The following is a 22,910-nucleotide window of genomic DNA, read 5'->3' on the forward strand; positions in this document are numbered from 1 at the left end:
TACAACCTAATGAGACTAGTAAATAGAGTGCCTTTTCCATGCCTAGCCAAAGAACCTGAGTAATACACCCTGTTAAGTTTCCACTTACTAGATTTGGCCCATTGTTCCAGCTTATCCAACTTCTGTCTCCCAAAGAATTTCTTAGTCTTCCCAGTTTCACAGAATTTACTGCTTGATCAGTAAACGTTTTTATACTTTAGCAAATTCATGATCAAAATATTGAAGTAGACAGGGCTTCCTTACTGTGTGCTTTAAACAAGCCCAAGCTATCAAATCCTTACCACACTGTTATTATCATCCTCATTTCAGATAAGAAAGCTAAAGCGAAGCAAGTAACTTGCCCTAAGTCATACAGCCAATAAGTGGCTGAGCCAAACTTCAAACTGTGATAGTTGGGCTCCAGAGGCCTAATTTGTAATCATTATACTATACGGTTTCTAGAATGCTCCCTTTAGGTTGATAATCATCTATTAACTACCACAGTTTGCTTTTGGTAATTGAACCAGTTACAAATCCACCTAGTTGTATTATCACCCAATCTGTATTAAATCACCTCATCCTCAGGGTGTTTTTTTACCATCTGTTCTACTAAAGCCCAGGTATACATTTTCTTGATCTGGTAACTTTATAAATACCCCAGAGAAATAAAGAATTATGGTGACTTAACAAAAAAAGAAAGAAAGAAATGGTTCTGGGGAGCCAGGGAGGCAATCAGAGATGTCTAGCTGCAATGTTTGTATTTGTACACTGAGTGACTCATTACTGCTTTGCTTACTTCCTTGAGAGATCTGTCTTGTCACAGTCAAATACATGGCTGGATACACAGGTGAAAATGTTGACTCTGTAATTGCCAAATTCCTCCAAGTTTCCAATTATAATATAGACAAGGCACAACAAGAAGATGAAGTAGATAAGATTGGCAGTTTGCCAAGAATTCATCAGTTACAGAATGTAGGTGAAAAAGGTGGCTGGCCAGACTTTATTAAAACTGCTAGGGGCGCCTGGGTGGCTCAGTCGTTAAGCGTCTGCCTTCGGCTCAGGTCATGATCCCAGGGTCCGGGATCGAGCCCCGCATCCGGCTCCCCGCTCAGTAGGGAGCCTGCTTCTCCCTCTCCCACTCCCCCTGCTGGTGTTCCCTCTCTGGGCTCCCAGCTCAGCGGGGAATCTGCTTCTCCCTCTCCACTCCCCCTGCTTGTGTTCACTGTCTCGCTGTCTCTCTGTCAAATAAATAAATAAAATCTTTAAAAAAATATTTAAAAAAAAAACTGTTAGAAAGTGCAATAGTCAGTGGTCCAAAAAAGAGCTCTCATATACTACATGAAGAAATAGTATAAGTCATTTCAACAAAAGTCGTAATTTTTGCACCTGGTACTTTCAGTTGTTTATGCCACAATACCAAGAGGAAAAATGTAATATCTTCATTTGGGAGTATCATGTAATCTGGGCCAAGATAGTGCTGTAGCTTCTGAAGACCTTGCCACTCTCTGTCCTGTTACCCTGCTTCTTTTTCTCCTGTCCTTATCACTACTTGATGCTGTATATAAATAAAAACATATATATGATATGTAGTCTGTTTTTCCAAGTCAAATGTAAGTTCCATTAAGGCAGGGCTTTTTTTTTTCCTCCCTTCTTCACTGGTTTATTCCCAGTACGTAGAGCAGTGCTTAGCACATAACAAGTACTCAAAATATATTCTTTGAATGGATGGATGGATGGATGGATGGATGGGAGGAACTTACTGAGACAGTCATTAAGCTCAAGTGTTATTACCAATCCAATTTGGGTGCACCAGGCATCTGTGACAAGTTAAGTTTGACTTGCTTGTTAGGGCAGTAACTGATGCCAAAATTCCCATACTAGATACTGCCTTGTAATGCTTTCGTGGTCCATGCTGTCTTTAAGAACCAATCATTTCGTGGGGATGGGGAAAGAAAAACAAATTCCTTACCACTCTACCATTATTCACTCATTCATTCCAAAACATTTGCTGTGCATCAGTATTGTACCAGATGCCATGTTAAATACTGGGGCTAGAAAAAATATAAAAGCTAATAACATTTATTAGGTGTTCAGTATGTGTCCGGCACTGAACTCAGCACATTACGTGTATTAACCCTTTAATCCTTTGCTATAAACACCATTGTCATTTCCATTTTACTGATAAATTGAGACACAGAGAGGTTAGGTGATTCAAACAGGTTCACTGCCTTAAGGATCTCAGTGTAACAAGGAAGGCAGATAAGGAAAGAAAGCTTTATAATATAGTACAATAATATGCTCTAATGAAGTTGTATACAAAGTGAAGTAGATGCATAGAGAAAGTATTAAATTTGGGTGAGTCAGGAAAGGCTAACCAGGAGAAATAGTTTCTGAACTAACACTTGAAGGAGGGACAACAGTTTATAGTGCTGACAGTGATGTTGGGAGGGGGACTGGCCTGGGGAGAGCAGAGGAAATTGGTTTTGACTAGGCTGAGGCTGAGGTGTAGGCAAAGCACTAGGTTATGTGGGTCCATATGTGCAGCACATTGATTTGAAAGTGGTCTGGTTTGTTGGAAGTAGCCTGGGAACCCACCACTAAACACCTTTCCTTTTTGTTCCTGTCATTTATCTCACTGTTTCACACAAATCCAAGGTACTGCTGAGCATATCTGTATTGATGTAGATCCTTCTTAAGCCAATAATTAATTTCAGAAGGCCGTACCTACATTTAAAATAAAGTGTTGTTTCAATTGGTAGGTGGATCTATTGGCACCAATGATTATTCACAGCATCATGACCCAGGGTGCCCGTCAGAAGTTCTCCAGCCTCTACATCTCTCAGTTTATCATCATGTATAGTCTTGATGGAAAGAAGTGGCAGAGTTATCGAGGGAATTCCACTGGGACCTTAATGGTATGTAATTACTTCTTTTAAGAGAGTGCATGAATCTTTTAAAGAGCTTTTGACAAAGATTTCATATATGGAACAAACACTCCTAGCTTCTACAAACTTAATTCCAAAAAAGATTTTTCAACTTATGGGCAAAAGAGTGATTATGGACATATGAGTAAAAAGTAGTAGCATCAAAGATCTCATAGATAATAGAAATGAAGAGATGTTCTGTTGACAGAAATATGTGATTAGGATTGAGTGGATTGATAACATTATGGGTTTGCTTATGGATATTTTCAGTTTGAGATGATAGCAGGGCAATCAGGTTGAATGTCCAGCAGGCAGGAGATTAAAACTTGAGTTTAGGAAAAAAAAAAAAAAAAAAAACTTGAGTTTAGGGGGGCAAAACCATGAATGGACGTGATTTGTGTCTTCCACATAGAGGAATGGGTGAAACCTTGGGAAATGATCACAAGACCCTAAATTAAACAGGCTTGAAACCTTAGTATCATTGTCTACTCTTCCCTTATTTTCATGCCTTCTGATGAATTGGTCCACAAATCCAGCAATTCTTTCTCATATCTCTTCTGTTTCATTTATACTGCTGTTACTATTGCCTTCATTCCTAACTAGTCATCTCCTGTATCTATTCTCTTCTCTAATAAAAGCTGCACATCATTTTTGTGATAATCATTTTATCAGCCCCCTGCTAAACCTTTCAGTCTCCCTTTTTTCTTTAGAATAAAGTTCAAAGTCCTCAAATGGCCCTGGGCAAGATAACTCCTGTTTTCCCCTTTAGATCCATGGTTCTACTTCTCTACCCTGCTTCTTGTTCTGTGAGCCTGACCTGTGTGGAATACATCAACAAGCTACCTTATCCTCTAGCTTTTGGGAGCACTGGCAAGAGAGCAGAGGAAGGAAGGAAAGTAAGACTAAAACATTTATTCTTGGGGCACCTGGCTGGCTCACTTGGTAGAGCATGGAACTCTTGATCTCGGGGCTGTGAGTTCAAGCCCCACGTTGGGGGTAGAGTTCACTTAAAAAAAAAAAAAAAAAAAAAATATATATATATATATATATATATATATATAAAAGATATTTATTCTCCTGGTACCCTCCTTGTAGAGGATTTGGCTGTATCTCTCCACTGAAGGTCACTGCTCCCTTCAGAGTGGCTTTCTCTCTCTGGTCCAGTTACTATCACTGAGTACCAAACCACCCCAAAACTTAATGTCATAAAAACAACCATTCTGTTTTGTTCACTGATTCTATGGGTCAGGACTTTTAGCACAGTAGAGATAGTTAGCTGTGCTCTGCTCAGCTGGGGGCTGGAATCATCTGGAAGCATCTTCACTTGCATGTCTGGTAGTTGGTGCTGACTAACCTAGCTAAGACAGCAGCTGGGGCTGTTGACTGAAGCAACTCTATATGGCCTTCCATGAGATCTAAGCTTCTCAGACCATGGCAGTTTCACACATCCACCAAGATTCAAGGAAAAGGGACATAAACCCTACTTCTCAGTGGGAGGAAAGTAAGGAGTTTGTGGTCATTTTTATAAACCACTATAAGAATCTACCTAATTTTCTCCTTTAAGATTCTGCTCCCACTCCTACTTCCACCAGGCCTAGGGATGACAATACCCTGCCCCCAACTACCTACCTAGTACCTTTATTAAACTTTTCTCAAATTATTATAATTTGAGTGTTCCTTGTTTCTTGTTCAAACTCAGTCTTATACAGTAATTAATGCCAGAATTAGCCCTAAGAAACATACCCTCAAAATGGAATTCTAGGATTAGATGGAATTCTAAGATTGGATGTTGGGTAATCCACGATATGTGCTGGTATCACAATTTCTCAGATTATCTATCACCAGTGATACTATGGGATGCGTTACAGATGGTGAGAAGGACATTGGGAGACTCAATTGACAGGGGCATTTAGTCACTATAGCAAAAACTGTAGCATCAGCTGATTGTAGAGTGGCCTGTCAACCTCTTATAGCCCTTCTTTTTATGGCATACATAGGGAAAAATAAATTACATGTTATGAATATACACAAGAACACCCATGAACATACATGGAGAATCAGGACACATCCATGGAGCTCTAAAAGGAGTCTTCCATATCCTGTGCTTGTAGACAAATACTTAGACTTGAGACCAAGTCTAAGGTCCGAGCATATGAATTGCAGACGTGGAGTGACAATTAAATGGTCCACCCCATCAGCTCTGTTATGCGAAGGTAAGGGATGGGTACATTTACACAGACATGGATGAGGCTGAGACCTGCCAAGCTCCAAGTCCCCCCGAATCTCCTTGCCTGAGGAGGCAGCCTTTCCCAAGTCTCTGAGGCAGTCATCTTTTCTCTGCATAAAAGTCTTTCAGTGACTACACCTGGAATAGTTGCCTCACGAGGCAGTGTCGTCTCCTCAGGGCCCGTTTGGCAGATGAGTCATGGCGAAATGACAGATATCACAAATGTTAGTCAGGTGGTGATAACAAAAACTTTGCAATTCCAGAGGTGGTATCTTCTCTGGAGCAAATTAACACAGCACTAGGCACCGGATATGGATGGAACAACTGACCTAGAAACTGCTTTTTCCTTCATTCCCATTGATAAGCAAAGTCAGAATAGATTTGCATTTACAAGGTGGGAACAAGAGTATTCACTTTACTATTCATGTCTGAGGACAGTGCCAGCTCCCTTGTTCTTTGTTGTACTATAGACCCAAGGGACTCCAAACATCTTGACATCTCACAGAATACCGTACTGGTCCATTATATTGATAACATTATGCTGGCAGGTCCTGGTAAACAGGAAATAGCAGTCACCCTGAATGCTTTTGTGATTAATATGCATAAATACACAGAGAGACACTATATAGACATATATATAAAACAAAGAAGCCTATCTTTTCTTGACTTTACTGTGAATGGATCCCATATTTCACTGTTTAATGTTCACTGTTTCAAACAAACACTTTTTATCACATTTACAAAGTTTCTTTCTACTTCTGTTTTATTTAGAATGGCTGCAGAGTTTCGTCAAATGTTGTTTCAGCATCTTTGGTATGATCACACTCAGTAGTGTGCTGGTGAATGTTAAACAGCTGGTGCTGCAGCAAATGGGGGCCGGGGGGGGGGGGGGGAGGTGTGGTGGTTTCCATGATGTAAAGACTCCCATCAGACCTGATTTCAAGCTGCTGATGTAATGTCATTGAATTCAGAGGTAGATAGAATTTTTCTATCTATACTAATCAGTAAAATTGGTTTACCTTTTTCAGGATCTCTATTTATGAGGTTTTGGCATGAGAGTTATATTAAACTTGAAAATAAAGTAGAAAAGCTTCCATCTTTTCCCATTACCTTATTGATCTAGAATAGCTTCATTAATGTAGTAATCATGTGTTTAATCAAAGTTAGGTGGGAATGCCACTGAGCTTTGTGCCTTACTTAGTGCTAAATGCTTGGCTATCTTTTCCATTCCTTATCTGAGGACTGTTATTCTCATTTTCCATTACCCGTAGCTAATTGCTGTGAATGTATACATTCGAGTTCTGTCTCCTTGCATATGCCATAGAACCACATCTACATACACACATATTTCTCTCTTTACCAGAGTGGGTGTTTGTCTATTCTATTGGATTTTCAAAGAATCAACTCTTGGTCTTAAAATCAAACATAGATTTGAAGTTGTTTTTGTTTTTTTTTAATAATTTACTTTATTGAAAGTCTAGTAATTTATTTTTACAGATTTTATTTATTTATTCATGAGAGACAGAGAGAGAGAGAGAGAGGCAGAGGGAGAAGCAGGCTCCCAAGGAGCAGGGAGCCTGATGCGGGACTCGATCCCAGGACCCTGGGATCATGACCTGAGCCGAAGGCAGACGCTTAACCATCTGAGCCACCCAGACGCCCTGAAGTTGTTTGTTTTTTAAAGATTTTATTTATTTATTTTTTTTAGAGAGATTGAGAGCATGAGCAGGAAGGAGAGGGAGAGAGACTCTAAAGCACACTTGTGCTGAGTGCTGAGCACAGAGCGCTGATTGGGTCTTGATCCCGCAACCCCGAGATCATGACCTGAGCCGAAACCAAGAGTCAGGTGCTTAACTGATTGAGACACCCAGGTGCCCCTGAAGTTGTTTTCTAATTCATTAATTTCTGTTCAAAACTTTAAAAATTCTCTTTTACTTTCTTTTGGTTTTATTTTTTGTTTCCTAGAACCTGGAGTTGAATGACCAGTTGATTTATTTTCAGTCTTTCTCATTCAATATGATGAAAGAGTTATTAATTACTCTCATGAAGGTCATTCATCTGACAGCTACTGAGTAACTACTATGTTCTAGGTTCTAGTAAAGGGATGGGTAAGCTAGAGCCCATCTATAGGTTTGGACCACCACCTGCTTTTGTGTGGACTATGAGTTAAGAATGATTTTTACAGGTTTAAAGTTGCAAAACAAAGATTATGCAATAGAGATCACTTGTGGCCTGAAAAGACTAAAATATTTCCATCTGGTCCCTTACAGAGAGTTTGCAGACTGCTGGTCTAGTGTAATGGCAGTAGAGATGCCAAGGCAGTTACCATTAACCAGAACCCTTCCATCCCAGAGTGTGCCTAATGTGGAGATTTCATTCTTAGTCATCATCCTCCAGTGTAGTGATTCTCAAATGTTTTTATATATTTATTTCATTCACATACAAAATATTTTTCATCAGCAATATTTCTCATCACAGATGTCCCACGTAAAGAGGGAGAGGGGAACCTTAAGGACCACTGCTTCACTGCCACCATTCTCAATAGTTTATAATAATGCAAATGTTAACTTTGATTTATCAATGAACATTTCAGTGATGTGGCTCTTTCTCCCTGGTTTTCAGGTTAAAAAGAGAACTATTTTTAATGTCCTTTAAAAATATTTATTTTTGGTCACGTTAGAAATCAGCGTTGTTTTGACATTAAGTTGATAATTACCAAGTGATTTTGTCAAAGTCTGTGAAAATCGCTGAAATCTGGCCTTGGCCCAGGTATCTATGCTATGAAGTTTCTGAGGGAGATATATAAATGAGCCAATGGCAAATGAAAAACAACCTTGATGTTTTCTAAGATTATACTGGTATACCCAACACCAAGATCTCTGGTAATCCCTCCCCCCGACACCCCTCCACAACCCCCCCACTTCCTCAATGCAAGGAATTTAGACCAGGCCTAAGGAGGCTTTTCCTTAAGCCCAAATCCAAATACTATCACAGTCACATATCATAACTCCTAAACATTCTTGTCGTAATGATGTGGTTTGAAGTGTGGTTCGGTAGCCAATGGCCAAGAAAGAATTCTTGAGACTTCGTCAGTGCAAAAAAGGGTGGTTTTATTATAGCACAGGGACAGGACCTGTGGGCAAAAAGAGCTGCACTGGGGTTGTGAGGAGTGACTGATTATATAAGATTTTCTATCCTGTGGAGGGGAGGGTGACATTAGGGTCCCAGGAAATTGAGTCTATAGGTTTCTGGAGGTCTAGCTATTGATAAGATTACTTTTTTTCGTTTTTTATTTTAAATATTTTATTTATTTGGAGGGAGAGAAAGAGAGAGCGCATGCGCACAATCGGGGGCGTGGCAGGTAGAGGAGAGGAAGAAGCAGGCTCCCCGAGAAGCAGAGAGCCCGGAAGTGGGGCTTGATCCCAAGGCCCTGGGATCATGACCTGAGCCAAAGACAGACGCTTCACCAACTGAGCCATCCAGGTGCCCCAAGATTGCTTTTTTTCTTATAAGTCATTAAGACAGTTGCAAAACTGATGGGAGATTCATGTCATGCATGACTGTGATCTCTATCAATTAACCATTTGTTTTTCCTCTTCCTTTGCTCTTGGGCAGCCAGGAGTGCCTGAGGAATGTCACACCTTTCCCACCTGGTCATGGTGGGGGCGGTGGTTGCAGGGTATTACCTGTGCTTTGCCCTCAGCATGCCTTTTGCTCCCTCATCAATAGGACAGTAAGGCAGCTGGCCAGGCCTGTAACCCAGGTTGAGAGAAGTATACTAAGAAAAGCAAAACCACAAAGGACCATGCACACTAACCACTTTTTTTTAATTCCAGTATAATTAATGTACAGTGTTATATTAGTTTCGGGTGTACACTATAGTGATTCAACACTTCTATACATTACTCAGGGCTCATCACAATAAGTGCACTCTTAATCCCCTTCACCTATTTTACCCATCCCCCCACCGACCTCCCTTCTGGTAACCATCAGTTTTTCTCTAGAGAGTATGATTTTTTGTCTCTTTGTTTTCTTTCATCCTGTTTCTTAAACTCCACATGAGTAAAATCATATGCTATTTGTCTTTCTCTGACTTATTAGCATTATATAGCCTTATACCTTCTATATCCATCCATGTTGCAAATGGCAAGATTTCATTCTTTTTTATGGCTCAGAAATATTCCAATTTGTGTGTGTTCTTTATCCATTCATCTATGGATGGACACTTGGGCTGCTTCCATAATTTGGCTATTGTAAATAATGCTGCAGTAAACATAGGGGTGCAGATATCTCTTTGAATTAGTTTTCATTTTCTTTGGGTAAATATCCAGTAGTGGAATGACTTGATCATATGGTAGTTCTATTTTTAATTTTTTGAGGAACCTCCATACTGTTTTCCACAGCAGCTACACCAGCTTGCATTCCCACCAACACTGCACAAGGGTACCTTTTTCTCCACATCCTTGCCAACACTTGTTTCCTGTGTTTTTTATTTTAGCCTTTCTGACAGATGTGAGGGGATCTCTCATTGTGGTTTTGACTTGCATTTCCCTGATGATGAATGATGTTGAGCATCTTTTCACATGTCTGACACCCTACCCACTTTTTCAATAAGTTAGACTAGGCTTTTAGGGCTCTGAGAAGACCCTTCCAGGCAGCCAAGTGAGAGCACAGGAATGGTGGCTGATTCTGTCTCAGATGGGCCTCTCTTGTATTCCCTTACCTACTGCTTCCACATTGTTGAAATAGAGGTAGTAAAGATGACCCTAAAAATCCCACCCATTTTGAGGCACTTAACTCATGGTGACAACCCTCCACATATCCCCCTCCCTGCCCCCCTCCCCGCCACACACAAAAGGCAAAACAGAAACCTACTGCCGAACCGTGTCCTTAAATCTCACCCCAAAAAGATTAGTACTGTATACAACTTCAGCCTAGAGGATGCATACTAACCCTAACCCTAACTGTAAAGAGAATAAAATCGAATTTAAAAACGCCCAGTTTGTAAGGTTTGCACGTAACATTTGGACCAAAAAGCCTTGTAACTGTAATATTTTGAAATGGGATGCTTTCCTGCTCTTGGGGAACAAAGACACCGTCTAGCATATAAATGACCGCACAATACCAGAGAACCATGCCGATTTTACATATTTGAGTTAAATAAGAGTTGCAGAGAGCTCCCTACTACAGATAAAAGTTGTCACGCGGACGAGGGATACCTCTCAGAATAGAACCTAGACCCAGAACTGTGAATCCCAAGGCACATCAGACACATTTGCATTAGAACACGCCCCCCTCCCTTGCACCGGACACATTTGCATTGCCGCTGAGTAAGGTCCACATCGCAAAGGATCTCTGTAGCTTCATTGCGTGGCACAGCCCGAGTACTGGGCTCACTGTCAATTTCAAATGAATGAATACATCGTGGACCTGAAAGACAACCATCTGTTCTTCTACTTTCTGCTTCCTGGTATGTAGAGAAGCTGTTCCCATGTTATAGATGGAAGGAAAGCTAAACCACAAGTTATGGGGCATCAGAATGGCTTTATTATGGACTTAGGGCTGTAGCCACAATGGTGTATGTAACCAAATCATTCCCACGAGTATGTATGGGGCGGATGAAACAAAGGAGAACTTGGGTGGTCACACGGATAGACATTGATCTACGCTAAGAAATCAGATCAGGATAAAAATCATGTAGCTTAAGTATAGAGCTGTGCAAAATCAAATCCTCACTTTGCAACAAAGAGGTGGGGGGCCGGGAGGGGCAGGTGGAAGAAGAGGTAAGGGATAAAGGGGGTTCTTACTTGTATGTGGGCAGTTTTGGGGAAGAGAGCCACGTCCTCCACTGATTCTATCACGTTGTCGTTGTTTCCCTCCCACCGTCATGGAAGTAAGTTTTTGGGATACAGGTAACTTCCAGTCAACTAAGTTCCTATGGAGGCAAGAGGAATAAGATAAACAAAGGTAGAACTGCCAGGATTCATGTCTTTTATTCGGCCGCCCGCCCCTCTCCGCCCCAAACGCCAGGGGAGATGCACGAAGTTGTGCCACAAGCAAAAAGTCACTTAGTTAAGGTGATTCATCAGATTCCCTGTCCCGAGGGGGAGACGGTTTCTTGCAGAACGAGGTGAAGGAGGTGGTTCTGCTCAGCACTCAACAGCGGCCACATCTCCACTTGCAGCGACTTGACAGCTTCGGTGTCCTTTTCGTGGGTAGCCATGACCAAGGACTGGAGCAGCAGGAACAGCTCCTCGGGAAGCTGGCCACTGCTCTCCTGCCCGTGGCTGTCGAAAGCCTCCCAGGAGTACTTCTCCAGGGTGTGGGCATGCTCCGGCAGGAGCTTGGCGGGCGGCGGCTGCAGGAGTAGCAGCAGCAACACGCGGGACACCTCGCAGCGGACCAACACATCCGAGAAGGCTCCCAGCGCGGCGGGAGAGGGCGCGCCGGGCGCAGAGCCCGCGCTCGGAGGAAGCAGCGCGGCGGGCAGGGCCGGGGCCGCGCCGGGGCCCACCTGCTGCCCTGGCGGCGGCGGCGGCGGCGGCGGCGGCGGCGGCGGCGGCAGCGGCAGGGGCGGCGGTGGCTGCACCGGGTGGCTGCCGTACTCCCGCGCCAGGCGCTGCATGCGCGTGAAGACCGCCAGGGCACCGTTGTAGTCGCGCGCCAGCAGCTGGCAGGAGGCGGCGTCGCCAAGAGACTGCAGCGCGGCCAGGGGCAGCTGCGGGAGCTGCAGCTGCGCGGCGCGCTGGAAGTGGCCGGCGGCGGCGGCCGGCTGGCCCAGGTCGCGCAGGGCGGCGGCCAGCTCGAGGCAGACGGCGGCGGCGGCGGCCGGCTGGCCCAACTCGAGGTGCAGGCGCACGGCGGCGCCCAGAGCGCTGGCCGCGGCTTGCAGCGGCTCCCCGTAGGCTGCCGGGCAGACGAGTCGCTGGCGCGCGTCGCGCTCCTGCCGCAGGAAGAGTCGGGCGGCCTCGGTCAGCGCCAGCGCCTCCCCAGGCCCGTGGAAGAGCGCCTGCTGGCAGCGCGCCACCGCCAGCTGGCACCAGGCCGCGTAGGGCAGGCACTCCTGGGCACGCAGCTCGCGGCCCAACTGGCCAAACTGCTCGCCCGCCTCCGCCACGTTCGGCTTCCGCAGGAACCGCTTCTTCAGCTTGCTGGACACCTGGCGGTAGCGTGCCAGGAAATCCCCAGCCTCGGGCCCCGGGCCCGCACCGCCGCCGAGGCCGGCGGCAGACGACGCCATGTTCGCCGCCCTCGCGCTGACGCAGACCGTCGGACGTGGCGGCGCTTGGGCGCGACGTGCCTTGCGTCCCGCCGGCTCGGGCTGGCCGCGCGACCGCGCGCGCTCGCGGAGCCTGCGCGCGCCGTTGCCCTGGGGATAGGCAAACGCGCGGGATCCGCGGCCAGAGACCTCGCGCGGCGCCCGTTGGCTATGGAAATCGTGGGTCCTGGGGCGGGGCCTGGCCAGGTGGCCGCTCTTGCCAGGCGAAAGCCTGGTTACCCAGGTTGCCGCTACAGGCGTCTCCTAGCGTCTGTAACCGGAACCCGAGGAAAACTCAACTCGCGATCCCGCGTGGCCCTAAGGCCAAGTTTGCATGTTTCTTGTTTGCCAACCACCCCCCCCCCGCCACCCCGTCCGTCCTCAACCTTCCAGTCAAAGCCCCTGCCCCACTAGAGCCCAGGCCAACAGGTCTGGCCACCCCTCGGTCCCGCACCCGGGTTGCCACTGCACGTTCGCCCCTTCACGACGGCGCGGTCACATGGTCTTTGAGCTCCCGCCCAAGGAACACCATCCTTCCCGGGACCGTCCCGGGCTCTGACTTGCTCAGAGCCAATGCGGGGGGCGGGGGGGGGGGGGAAGGGGGGTTGTCTTCTGTGCCCCAGCCTCACCCCCCTCCCCACCGCAGCCAGCCTCTCCCACCCGGGGCCACCCCCTGCACAGTCCCCGAGAGAAACGGCTCTTCTCTGTCCTCCGCCCCGCAGCCAGACACCGCCTCCGACCCCTCCCCGCACCGCAACGCAGCCAGCCTCTCCCACCCAGGGCCACCCCCTGCACTGTCCCCGAGAGAAACTCTGTCCTCCCCGACTCCGACCCCTCTCTGCACGGCAGCCAGACGCCGCCACCACCCGCGACCCCCCCCCCCCCGGTCCCTCCAGGGAGAGGGACGTCCCCCAACGACGTCCCACACAAAGCGACTGAAGCACACACATGGGGTTCTTTCTTTCGTTCGTTTTTATTGCTTCGACACGTGGGTTCCTTGCCCCACTTTTCTGGACTGTCCAGGACTTTGCCCAAGGCACCAGCCAGGCCGGGGCTGCCCGGGCGGTGAGCAGGCCTGACTGGCCGGCCGAGGCCCGAGAACCCGGGTCACGTTGGGCAGCTAGTCCCAGTCCGGGGCCACCTGGGAGATGGTCGTCGTCCCGAGGAAGCCGCTGAGCAGCGCGTTGTTGTGGATGGCCATGTCCACGAGCTCCGGGGTGATGCGGCTCCTGCCGCTGTTCTGGGCCTCGTTGCCTGCCAGCTCCAGGACCATGGCCGTCAGGTACTGGATGACGGCCGCTAGGAAGACCGGTGCGGACGAGCCCAGGCGCCGGGCGTAGTGGCCCTCTCTCAGGAGACGCTCCACGAGGCTCACGGAGAACGACAGCTCGGCTCGGGCAGTGCGGGAGCGGGTCCGCCTCCGGCCACTGGACGACGCTCGACGGCTCCTTTTCCCCGGCATGCTGGGCCTTGACTGCGCTTTCTCCGACGGGCCTAGCTCGGCGGTGCGGTGCGGTGCGGTGCGGTGCGGTGCGGTGCGGTGCGGTGCGGTGCGGTGCGCCAGCTGGGCCCAACTTCTCCAACCAGCGGGTACTCGGGCCCCGACGCCGCCGTCTCCTAGCGACCACGGACCGACCCCTTTCATTGGTCCGGGGACACACTTCGTGACACGTAGATCCGGTGAGGTCACTGCTTTCCCATCGGCCCCTGCTGGGAGCCTGGGCCTGCCGAGAACCGGCACCGGCAGGAGCCTGCTCACCCCCCCCCCCCGCAACCTCTCTTTGAGGGGAATGCTCACTTTCCGCCCCACCGGGACATTGTACAGAAAAGAAAAACAAAAAAACAAAAAACAGACGTGGAGGGTCCGGTGGTACCAAGCAGACACTCGAGGTGTCGGGCGACCAACACGACTCTCTAGTTCCAAAACGTGGGCACCACTCCCAAAAAGAGACCCCTGTACCTGTCAGGTAGTCACTCCCCCCCCTCCCCCCCGCCCCACAGCACCTCCGTCCCTCCCCACCTCCCCCGTAGCCCCCAGGCAACCCCTCATGTGCTTCCGGTCCACAGAGGTTTGCCTCTTCGGGAGACTTACCTAGAGATGGGATCGTAAGAACCAATCGGTGGCTTTTGGGGTCGGGCTGCTTTCACTTAGCACCCGTGTTTTCATGAGGGTTCCTCCACCTGGTAGCCTGAATCAGCACTTCGTGTCTTTTGATGGATGGCCGAATAATATCCCACGGCATGGATAGACCACGTGTTGTGCATCCCGTGCGTCAGTGGACAGGCCTTGCGGTGCTTTCCACCTTCACCTTGGGGCAGATGGGAAGGAAGAGCGCTGCGGTGGACGTTCCCGTACAGGGATCTGTTGGAGCACCCTTTCCAATGCCTTCGGGTATAGATCTAGGAGTGGGATTGCGGGGTCCTTCCTATGGTCATTCTATGTGTAACTTACTGAGGAGCTGCCCAACGGATTCCCACGGCAGCTGTACCACTTTCCAATCCCAGTAGCACTGTGCGAGGGTCCCAGTTCTTCCACACCCTCGCCCAAATTTGTCATTTTCCACTTGTTTTGTTTCTCTTGTGCCTAGAAGAGGCCAGCCTACTGGGTGTGAAGTGCTATCTCATGGCGACTTTTTCTTTTTCTTAGAGAGGGAGACGGGGGGAGGGGGAGAGGGAGATGGGGGGGCGGGGGGGGAGAGAGAGAGAGAGAGAGAATCTTAAGCAGGCTCCATGCCCGGTGCAGAACCCACTGTGGAGCCTGACGTGGGGCTGGATCTCACAACCCTGAGATCACGCACGACCTGAGCCGAGGTCCAGAGTCCAAACGTTCAACCGACTCAGCCACCCAGGCGCCCCTCCTGGTGGTTTTGATTTGCATGTCCCTAATGGCTAACGATGTTGAGCAGCTTTTCGTGTGCCTCTTGGCCATGTGTACATGCGCTTCGGAGGAATGTCTGCTCAAGTCCTTGGTCCGTTGTTTAACTGGGTCGTTCACCTCTTTGTTGTTGAGTTCCAAGCATTCTTTATGCATTCTGAAAAATACGCCCGTACCACATATATGATTTGCAAATGCTTCCCCCATCCTGGGGAGGGGGAGGTTGGCCTTTCACTTTCTACACAGGTCCTCCTCCTCCTCCTCCTCCTTCCTCTTCTCCTCCCTTTTTTTTTTGTCGCTTTACTTTGGCTGCCATATTTAAGGAACCGTTGCATAATCAAATCCCCCAGGATTTACATCTATGGTTTGTTCCAAGGGTTTCATAGTTTCCTTGCTTACATTTAGGATTGTGATCCAGTTTTGGAGTTCATTTTCAGACACGGTTTCAGACTGGACTCCACATTCTTTGTCTGTGGATATTCAGTTTTCCCAGCACCATTCCTTGAAGAGATTGCTCATTCCTACATTGAATGGCCTGACCGCCCTTGTTCAATATCAGCTATTCATAAATCTGTGAATTTATTTCTGACTCTAAATTCCAAAACATTGACCTACATGTCGACCGTTATGCCACCATTATGCCGTTTTGGGGATTGCTTGGAAATTGGGATGTGTGGGTCCTCCAACTTTGTTCTTCTTTTTCCGGATTGTTTTGGCTGTCTGTGTCCCTTGCAGTTCCACATGCATTTAGGATTGGCTTTAACATTTCTGCAAAACAAGTCACTGAGATTTTGATAGGGGTTGTATTGAATCTCTATATTGCCTTGGGGATTATGACCATCTTAATATTAAATGTTCAATTTACTGAAACAGGATGACTTTCCATTTATTTAGGTCCTCTTTAATTTCTTTCAGCAATAATTTGTAATTTTCAGTGCACAAGTCTTGCACCTCCTTGGCTAAACTATTCCTATGTATTTAATTCCATTTGATGATATATTTTTAAAAGATTTTATTTATTTATTTGACAGACAGAGACACATGGCAAAAAAACAAAGGTAAAAAGGAAAAGGTGAAATTGATTTTATTTTTTTAAAGATTTTATTTATTTATTTATTTGACAGAGAGAGACACAGTGAGAGAGGAAACACAAGCAGGGGGAGTGGGAGAGGGAGAAGCAGGCTTCCCGCGGAGCAGGGAGCCTGATGCGGGGCTCGATCCCAGGACCCTGGGATCATGACCTGAGCCAAAGGCAGACACTTAATGACTGAGCCACCCAGGCACCCCATCCATTTGATGGTATTTTAAATAGAATTGTTGGGGGTGTCTGGGTGGGTCAGTCGGTTAAGTGTCTGCCTTTGGCTCAGGTCATGATCTCAGGGTCCTAGAGTTGAGCCCCCCATCGGACTCCCTGCTCATCAGGGATCTGCTTCTCCCTCTGCCCCTCCCCCCTGCTGATGCTCTCTTTCAAATAAATAAATAAAATCTTTAAAAAAATAGAATTGTCAATTTCATTTTAGATTTTTTCATTGCTACCATATAGAAACACAACTGATTTTTGTGTGTTGATCTCATATCCTGCTACTTTGTTGAATTCACTTATTAACTCTATGTGTTTTGTGTATTGTTTAGGATTTTTTATATGTAAGATTATGTCATCTGAGAATAGAGATACTTTTCCTTCTTCCTTTCCAATTTAGATGCCTTTTATTTCTTTTTCTTGTGTCATTGCTCTGGCTAGGATTTCCATTACAATCCTGAATAGAAGCAGTGAAAGCAAGAATTCTTGTCTTGTTCCTGATGTTAGGGGAAAAGCTTTCAGTCTTCCACCGTTTAGTATAACATTAGCTATGGGTATTTCATAAGTGCCCTTTATTATGTTTGGTAATTCCCCTTCCATTCCTAGTTTGCTGTTGTTTTTTGTCAGGAAAAATTGGGTTTTTGCTCAGTGCTTTTTCTGCATCAGTTGAGAGGATCATGTGGGTTTTTTCAGCTTTGTTTTATTAATTTACTGTTAAGTAATTTTCTTATGTTGAAGAATCTTTGTATTCCTGGGAGAATTCCTATTTGGACATGAAATGTAATATTTATAATGTGCTGCTGGATTCAGTTTGCTAAAATTATTTGAGGATTTCTGCATCTATATTCTTTTTTTTAAAGATTTTCTTTATTTATTTGAGACAGAGGGAGAGCACAAGCAGGGAGGAGTATCAGAGGGAGAGGGAGAAGCAGACTCCCCACTGTGCAGGGAGCCTAACACAGGGCTCATTGCCAGGACCTTGAGATCATGACCTGAGCAGAAGGCAGATGCTTAACCAACTGAGCCACCCAGGCGCTTCTACATTCTTTTTTTTAGAGATTTTATTTATTTATCTGAGAGAGTGAGTGTGAGCAAGTGAGAGAGAGAACACGAGTGGGGGGAGGAGCAGAGGGAGAGGGAGAAGCAGACTCCCCACTGAGCAGGGAGCCCAACACGGGGCTTGATCCTGGGACTCCAGGATCATGACCTGAGCCAAAGACAGACACTTAACCAACTGAGCCACCCAGGTGTCCCTCTATATTCTTGTTTTAAAGATTTTTTGTTTATTATATGAAAGAGAGAGAATGAGTAGGGGGGCAGAGCGAGAGGAAGAAGCAGACTGCCCGCCGAGCAGGGAGCCCGATGTGGGGCTCGATCCTAAGACCCTGTGATCATGACCTGAGCTGAAGGCAGTTGCTTAACTGACTGAGCCACCCAGGCGCCCCGGCAAAACAATTTCTTAGAAAATTCCCCATAATACTATTACTCTGCTGTGTGATTATATAACAGACTTACACTGATTCCTATTTTAGTGTATTCAAGCAGATACAAATCCCAGGTGTTTTGTAAAAGATAATTTTCAACTTTCCAGGGTGCCTGGGTGGCTCAGTTGTTAATCATCTGCCTTCGGCTCAGATCGTGATCCCTGGGTTCTGGGTTCTGGGACCAAGCCCCGCATCGGGCTCCCTGCTTGGTGGGAAGTCTGCTTCTCCCTCTCCCACTCCCCCTGCTTGTGTTCCTTCTCTCACTTTGTCTGTCTCTCTCAAATAAATAAATAAAATCTTTTAAAAAAATTTTTTTTCAACTTTCCTTATACTATGTGCCATGGTTTAAATCTAGGCCTTTTGGGGCGCCTGGGTGGCTCAGTTGGTTAAGCAACTGCCTTCAGCTCAGGTCATGATCCTGGAGTCCCGGGATCGAGTCCCGCATCAGGCTCCCTGCTCAGCAGGGAGTCTGCTTCTCCCTCTGACCTTCTTCCCTCTCATGCTCTCTCTCATGCTCTCTCTCTCAAATAAATAAATAAAATCTTTAAAAAAATAAAAATAAATAAATCTAGGCCTTTTGAATAGGCATTATTATCATATTTCTCAAACTGTGTTCCTTTACCTTTAAATATGCTGTGCACTTTCCTCTGGAACCTAGACTTGTCAGGGTCTTAAACCCCACATGATGGATGTTAACATGTGTCTCAAATTCATACACAAGGAATTATTAATTAAAGCCTCACAGTTCATGCACACACACACACACACACACACACACACACACACACACACACACACACACAGCCCACATTCTTGGAAGATTATTCTGAGGCCAGTAAGTGAGGCAGACTTTCAGCTGACTCTGGCCTAAGCTAGTGCTTCTCAAACTTCGAATTCTGATTCAGTAGATCCGGAATAGAGCCCAAGATACAGTATTTCTAATTGCTCCCAGGTGATGCTGATACTGCTGGATTAGCAAAGCCCTAAATGGCTTCCTCAACTTTGATGAGCCTTTTACAGGACCCCAAAATAGAAGACCACTTCACCTGCCCAGATTTAATCTCCCTTGTTCCATTCTTCTTCCAGGTGTTTGTCTCCTTCATGTATTCCATTCTCACATCTGTCTAACGAGAACGGTTTTATTTGTGTGTGTTGAATGCTGTTGAGAAATGCACAAAGCAAGATTAGAAGGCAGATATGATTGGGAGGAATTGCAATGTACCACTTGCCATGTACCTGTGCTTTTTCCTCCCTACAGGTCTTCTTTGGCAATGTGGATTCATCTGGGATAAAACACAATATTTTTAACCCTCCAATTATTGCTCGGTACATCCGTTTGCACCCAACACATTACAGCATCCGCAGCACTCTTCGCATGGAGCTGATGGGCTGTGATTTAAACAGTAAGTGCCAAGTCATCATGTGTCCTTCCCTCTCCCAACCTTGGGGAGGATGACTAACTGAAGAGTAGGGGGATTTCCCAGGACACAAAACTATTAATGCTAAAACAAGCCCAGTCCTGAGCAAACCCAGGACTTGGTCATTCGAACCATGGGATTCCCTAGGGGCAGCGCCTCCCAAGGTACTATTAACAAGGCAAATCAAAGTCAAACAGAACTGAGAAGGGCTGACCCACAAATGAGGGGCAGGTCAGGTTAACAGTAACAGAATCAGTGCCAAAGTCAGTGCCTGAGAAATGACATCAGGATGACAGTTGCCCTGGGGCTGCCTCTTCTCCTGATGATTACATCCCTTTCATTTCTCTGAGGTTGCAGCATGCCACTGGGGATGGAGAATAAAGCAATATCGGATGCCCAGATTACTGCCTCATCCTACTTAAACAGTATGTTTGCCACTTGGTCTCCTTCACAAGCCCGATTGCACCTCCAGGGGAGGACTAACGCCTGGAGACCTCAGGTAAGAGGCAACAAATTTGCCATTTAACTGAGGCAGAGGAGGGAGTACAGGTTGGGAAAGAATAGGGAAGGTCCTTGACTGTTTCTTTAGAGGCATTTCTGTCACCTGACTGTTCCCAAAAAAGTGTCAAGGGTGGTTGCCTCTGGGGGGAAAAATCCCCGCAGATGTCTAGTGGATGTGCCTTGTGATCTCACACAGCATTTGTGGGGGGAAATGATCCCTAATTGTACCTCCTAGAAGCAGAATCTCTATATGCAATCCTGGGCAGATGTCTGTGAAGGACTTGTAGTAGCTGAAGTAGTTTCTCGGTGCCTCAAAGTAAAGTGCCACAGCCATGTACAGTTCATTGGGCACAGTTGTTTTTCCAGAACCAGTGAATTTGTGATTTTCAGTCAGTGAATGGCTTTTGGTGATGAATGCAGTCAATGGTCTCTGCTCCTCCAAGGGGCTTACTTTAAGCAAAACAGCTTGTATAACACATTGCCGAACTTGTAATACTCTAGTCCATCTATATACGGCTCTATATTCATTTAGCCAACATTTACCGAGCACCTACTGGATGGCAGACGGATACAGGGATGAATCATGAAAAATTTCGGCAATGAAGTTGCTTAGAGTCTAATAAGGGAGTCTGACAAAGAGACCATTAAGATGCAGAGTGATACGTGCTATGACATGGTGAAGAAGAAAGGATGTGGGGATTTCTGGGAGCAAATAGTAAGCAACAGGATACTAGTCTAACTGACTTCCCCAGGCAAATAATCCAAAAGAGTGGCTGCAAGTGGACTTCCAGAAGACAATGAAAGTCACAGGAATAACCACACAGGGGGCAAAATCGCTCCTTACCAGCATGTATGTGAAGGAGTTCCTCATCAGCAGTAGTCAAGATGGCCACGTCTGGACTCTTTTTCTTCACAATGGCAAAGTAAAGGTATGCTGGTCTCATGCGAAAGGCACAAGAGCTCTCCTAGGGCTTGACATTTAGAAACATAATGAGGTTGATACAAGATCAAACTTTCAAGATAAATTTTATTGAGTCTCTATAGTAATAGGACACCATGAAAGACATTTTGGGAGGACACAGTAACTCCAAGCAAGGACATACAATCCCAGGAAAGAGCAGAGTAGAGCCAAAAGTTGATTATCCTCATGGATGTTGATGTCATCCAGGATGATGGCAAGAATCAGAGGGCTGAAGAAGAATGAGAGTTACTTGCCAGATGTTTAAAGATGTCTGTATCCTCATCAGCAACTTAAGAGTCCCAAGCCTCATTGATCTTTAACATATGGGACCCAGACAGTCTTCCTTCTTGATGTGGGTTTGCTGGATAAGTCAACAAATTATGCTAATTAGAGGACATGACAAAAGTCTTGCTATCCCATGAGTAATGAGGGAATGAATAGTTAATCTCTATGGTCTCTTTTCTATTTCATCAAGAATTAATCATGGTGTGGCCCTTACCAATTTCCTTTGCTCTCTAAGCTCCCCCCCATACTAAAAAACTCTCAGGTCCTTAAAAACAGCATGTTCTTTCTCATACCGGGCTTTTACATTCTGCCTGTTTACATACTGTTTATTCTACCTAGAACAGTTCTCTCCTAGGTACTTAGCACTGCCCCTTTTACTTGGCTCATTCTTTAAGTCTCAGATAAACATCATCTCCTCCAGGAAGAATTCCCTGATCCTCCAATGCTGGATTAGACTTCTGCTTCTGGCAGTTCAGTGGATCAGAGTATAGATAATATGTATGCTACAGGACATTCCCATTTTTTAAAGGGTTTATCTCTGATACATGCTACCATATGGATGAACCTTGAATGCATTATGTTAAATGAAATAGGCCACACCCCATGGTGGGGCATGGGAAATGTGGTGTCCAGAAATAGGCCAGACATAAAAGGACCATTCATATGAGTGTATTAGTGAGGCTTCTCCAGAGAAACAGATCCAATAGAATGTGCGTGTGCATGCACACCTGTGTATGTTTGTGTTCTATAAAGAGATTATTGTAAGGAACTGGCTCATGATTATGAAGACTGACAAGTCCCAAGATCTGTAGGGTGAACCAGCAAGCTGGAGACCCAAGAGTACCAATGGTCTAGTTCCGGTCCGAGTCCAAAAGCCTGAGAACCAAGGTAGCTGATGGTGTAAATTCCAGGCTGAAGGCCAGCAGGCTCAAGACTTGGGAAGGGCCAGTAATTCAGTTTGAGCCCCAAAGCTGGAAAAGTCAATGTCCCAGTTCAAAGGCAGTCAGATAAGAAGAGTTCTCTCTTATTCAGAGGAAGGTCAGCCTTTTTGTTCTCTTCAGGCTTTCAAAGGATTGGAAGAAAATCTGTTTTATTCACTCTACCATTTGAATGTTAATCTCACCCAAAAACATCTTCACAGACACACCCAGAATAGTGTTTGACCAAATATCCGGGTACCTCCTGACCTAGACAAGTTGGCACACAGAATTAACAATTATAATGAAGTACCTGGAATAGGCAAGTTCATGGAGACTGAAAGTAGAACAGAGGTTACCGAAGACTTGGGGAGAGGATAATGGAGAGTTACTGTCTAATGCATAGAGTTTCAGTTTTGCAAGATGAAGAATTCTGGAGATGGATGGTGGTGATGCTTGTACAACATTGTGAATCTATTTAATGCCACTGAATTGTACACTTAAAACTGGTCAAAATGGTTAATTATATGTTATGTATATATTACCATGATAAGAAGGCTATCTCACTTGTAGTACATACTTATTTTTTTAAAAGATTTTATTTATTTATTTGAGAGAGAGAGCAGGCAAGAGCACAAGGGCAGGGGGAGAGAGAAGCAGACTCCCCACTGAGCAGGGAGCCCAATGATCCCAGGACCCCGGGATCATGACCTAAGCCGAAGGCAGACGCTTCACCAACTGAGCCACCCAGGCACTCTATAGTACATACCTTTGTTGTTGT

At 46.1% G+C, this 22,910-nt stretch overlaps 3 protein-coding genes across 4 annotated transcripts in view; 1 reads left to right on the forward strand and 2 right to left on the reverse strand.

Annotated features, from left to right (window-relative positions):
- F8 (coagulation factor VIII) overlaps window positions 1-22,910 on the forward strand; it is a 138,008-nt gene that overhangs the window by 106,499 nt on the left and 8,599 nt on the right. Inside the window, exons 22-25 of one of the 2 annotated variants that reach the window (XM_028094884.2) lie at window positions 2,739-2,894; window positions 19,306-19,450; window positions 19,816-19,964; window positions 20,719-20,895. In XM_028094884.2, coding sequence (XP_027950685.1) covers window positions 2,739-2,894; window positions 19,306-19,450; window positions 19,816-19,964; window positions 20,719-20,895 — 627 coding nt within the window. Of the gene's footprint in view, window positions 1-2,738; window positions 2,895-3,672; window positions 3,894-19,305; window positions 19,451-19,815; window positions 19,965-20,718; window positions 20,896-22,910 lie in introns of those variants that run through there. The other variant, XM_088020568.1, reaches the window with a different exon arrangement.
- On the reverse strand, window positions 11,099-12,387 carry F8A1 (coagulation factor VIII associated 1). Its single transcript, XM_028094887.2, has one exon. It carries the CDS (start codon window positions 12,368-12,370, stop codon window positions 11,216-11,218), a length of 1,155 nt encoding a protein of 384 aa, XP_027950688.2. The 5' UTR covers window positions 12,371-12,387; the 3' UTR covers window positions 11,099-11,215.
- H2AB1 (H2A.B variant histone 1) lies at window positions 13,364-13,900 on the reverse strand. Its single transcript, XM_028094889.2, has one exon. It carries the CDS (start codon window positions 13,848-13,850, stop codon window positions 13,509-13,511), a length of 342 nt encoding a protein of 113 aa, XP_027950690.2. The 5' UTR covers window positions 13,851-13,900; the 3' UTR covers window positions 13,364-13,508.

This window comes from Eumetopias jubatus, unplaced genomic scaffold, assembly GCF_037043125.1.
Source record: "Eumetopias jubatus isolate StellerSeaLion01/CBP00866 unplaced genomic scaffold, mEumJub1_p1.0 scaffold_60, whole genome shotgun sequence".
Taxonomy (NCBI): Eukaryota; Metazoa; Chordata; class Mammalia; order Carnivora; family Otariidae; genus Eumetopias; species Eumetopias jubatus.

Bases quoted from the DNA above. Each gene is read 5' to 3' on its own strand.
- F8A1 (XM_028094887.2), bottom strand. From the start codon at position 12,370: ATGGCGTCGTCTGCCGCCGGCCTCGGCGGCGGTGCGGGCCCGGGGCCC.
- H2AB1 (XM_028094889.2), bottom strand. From the start codon at position 13,850: ATGCCGGGGAAAAGGAGCCGTCGAGCGTCGTCCAGTGGCCGGAGGCGG.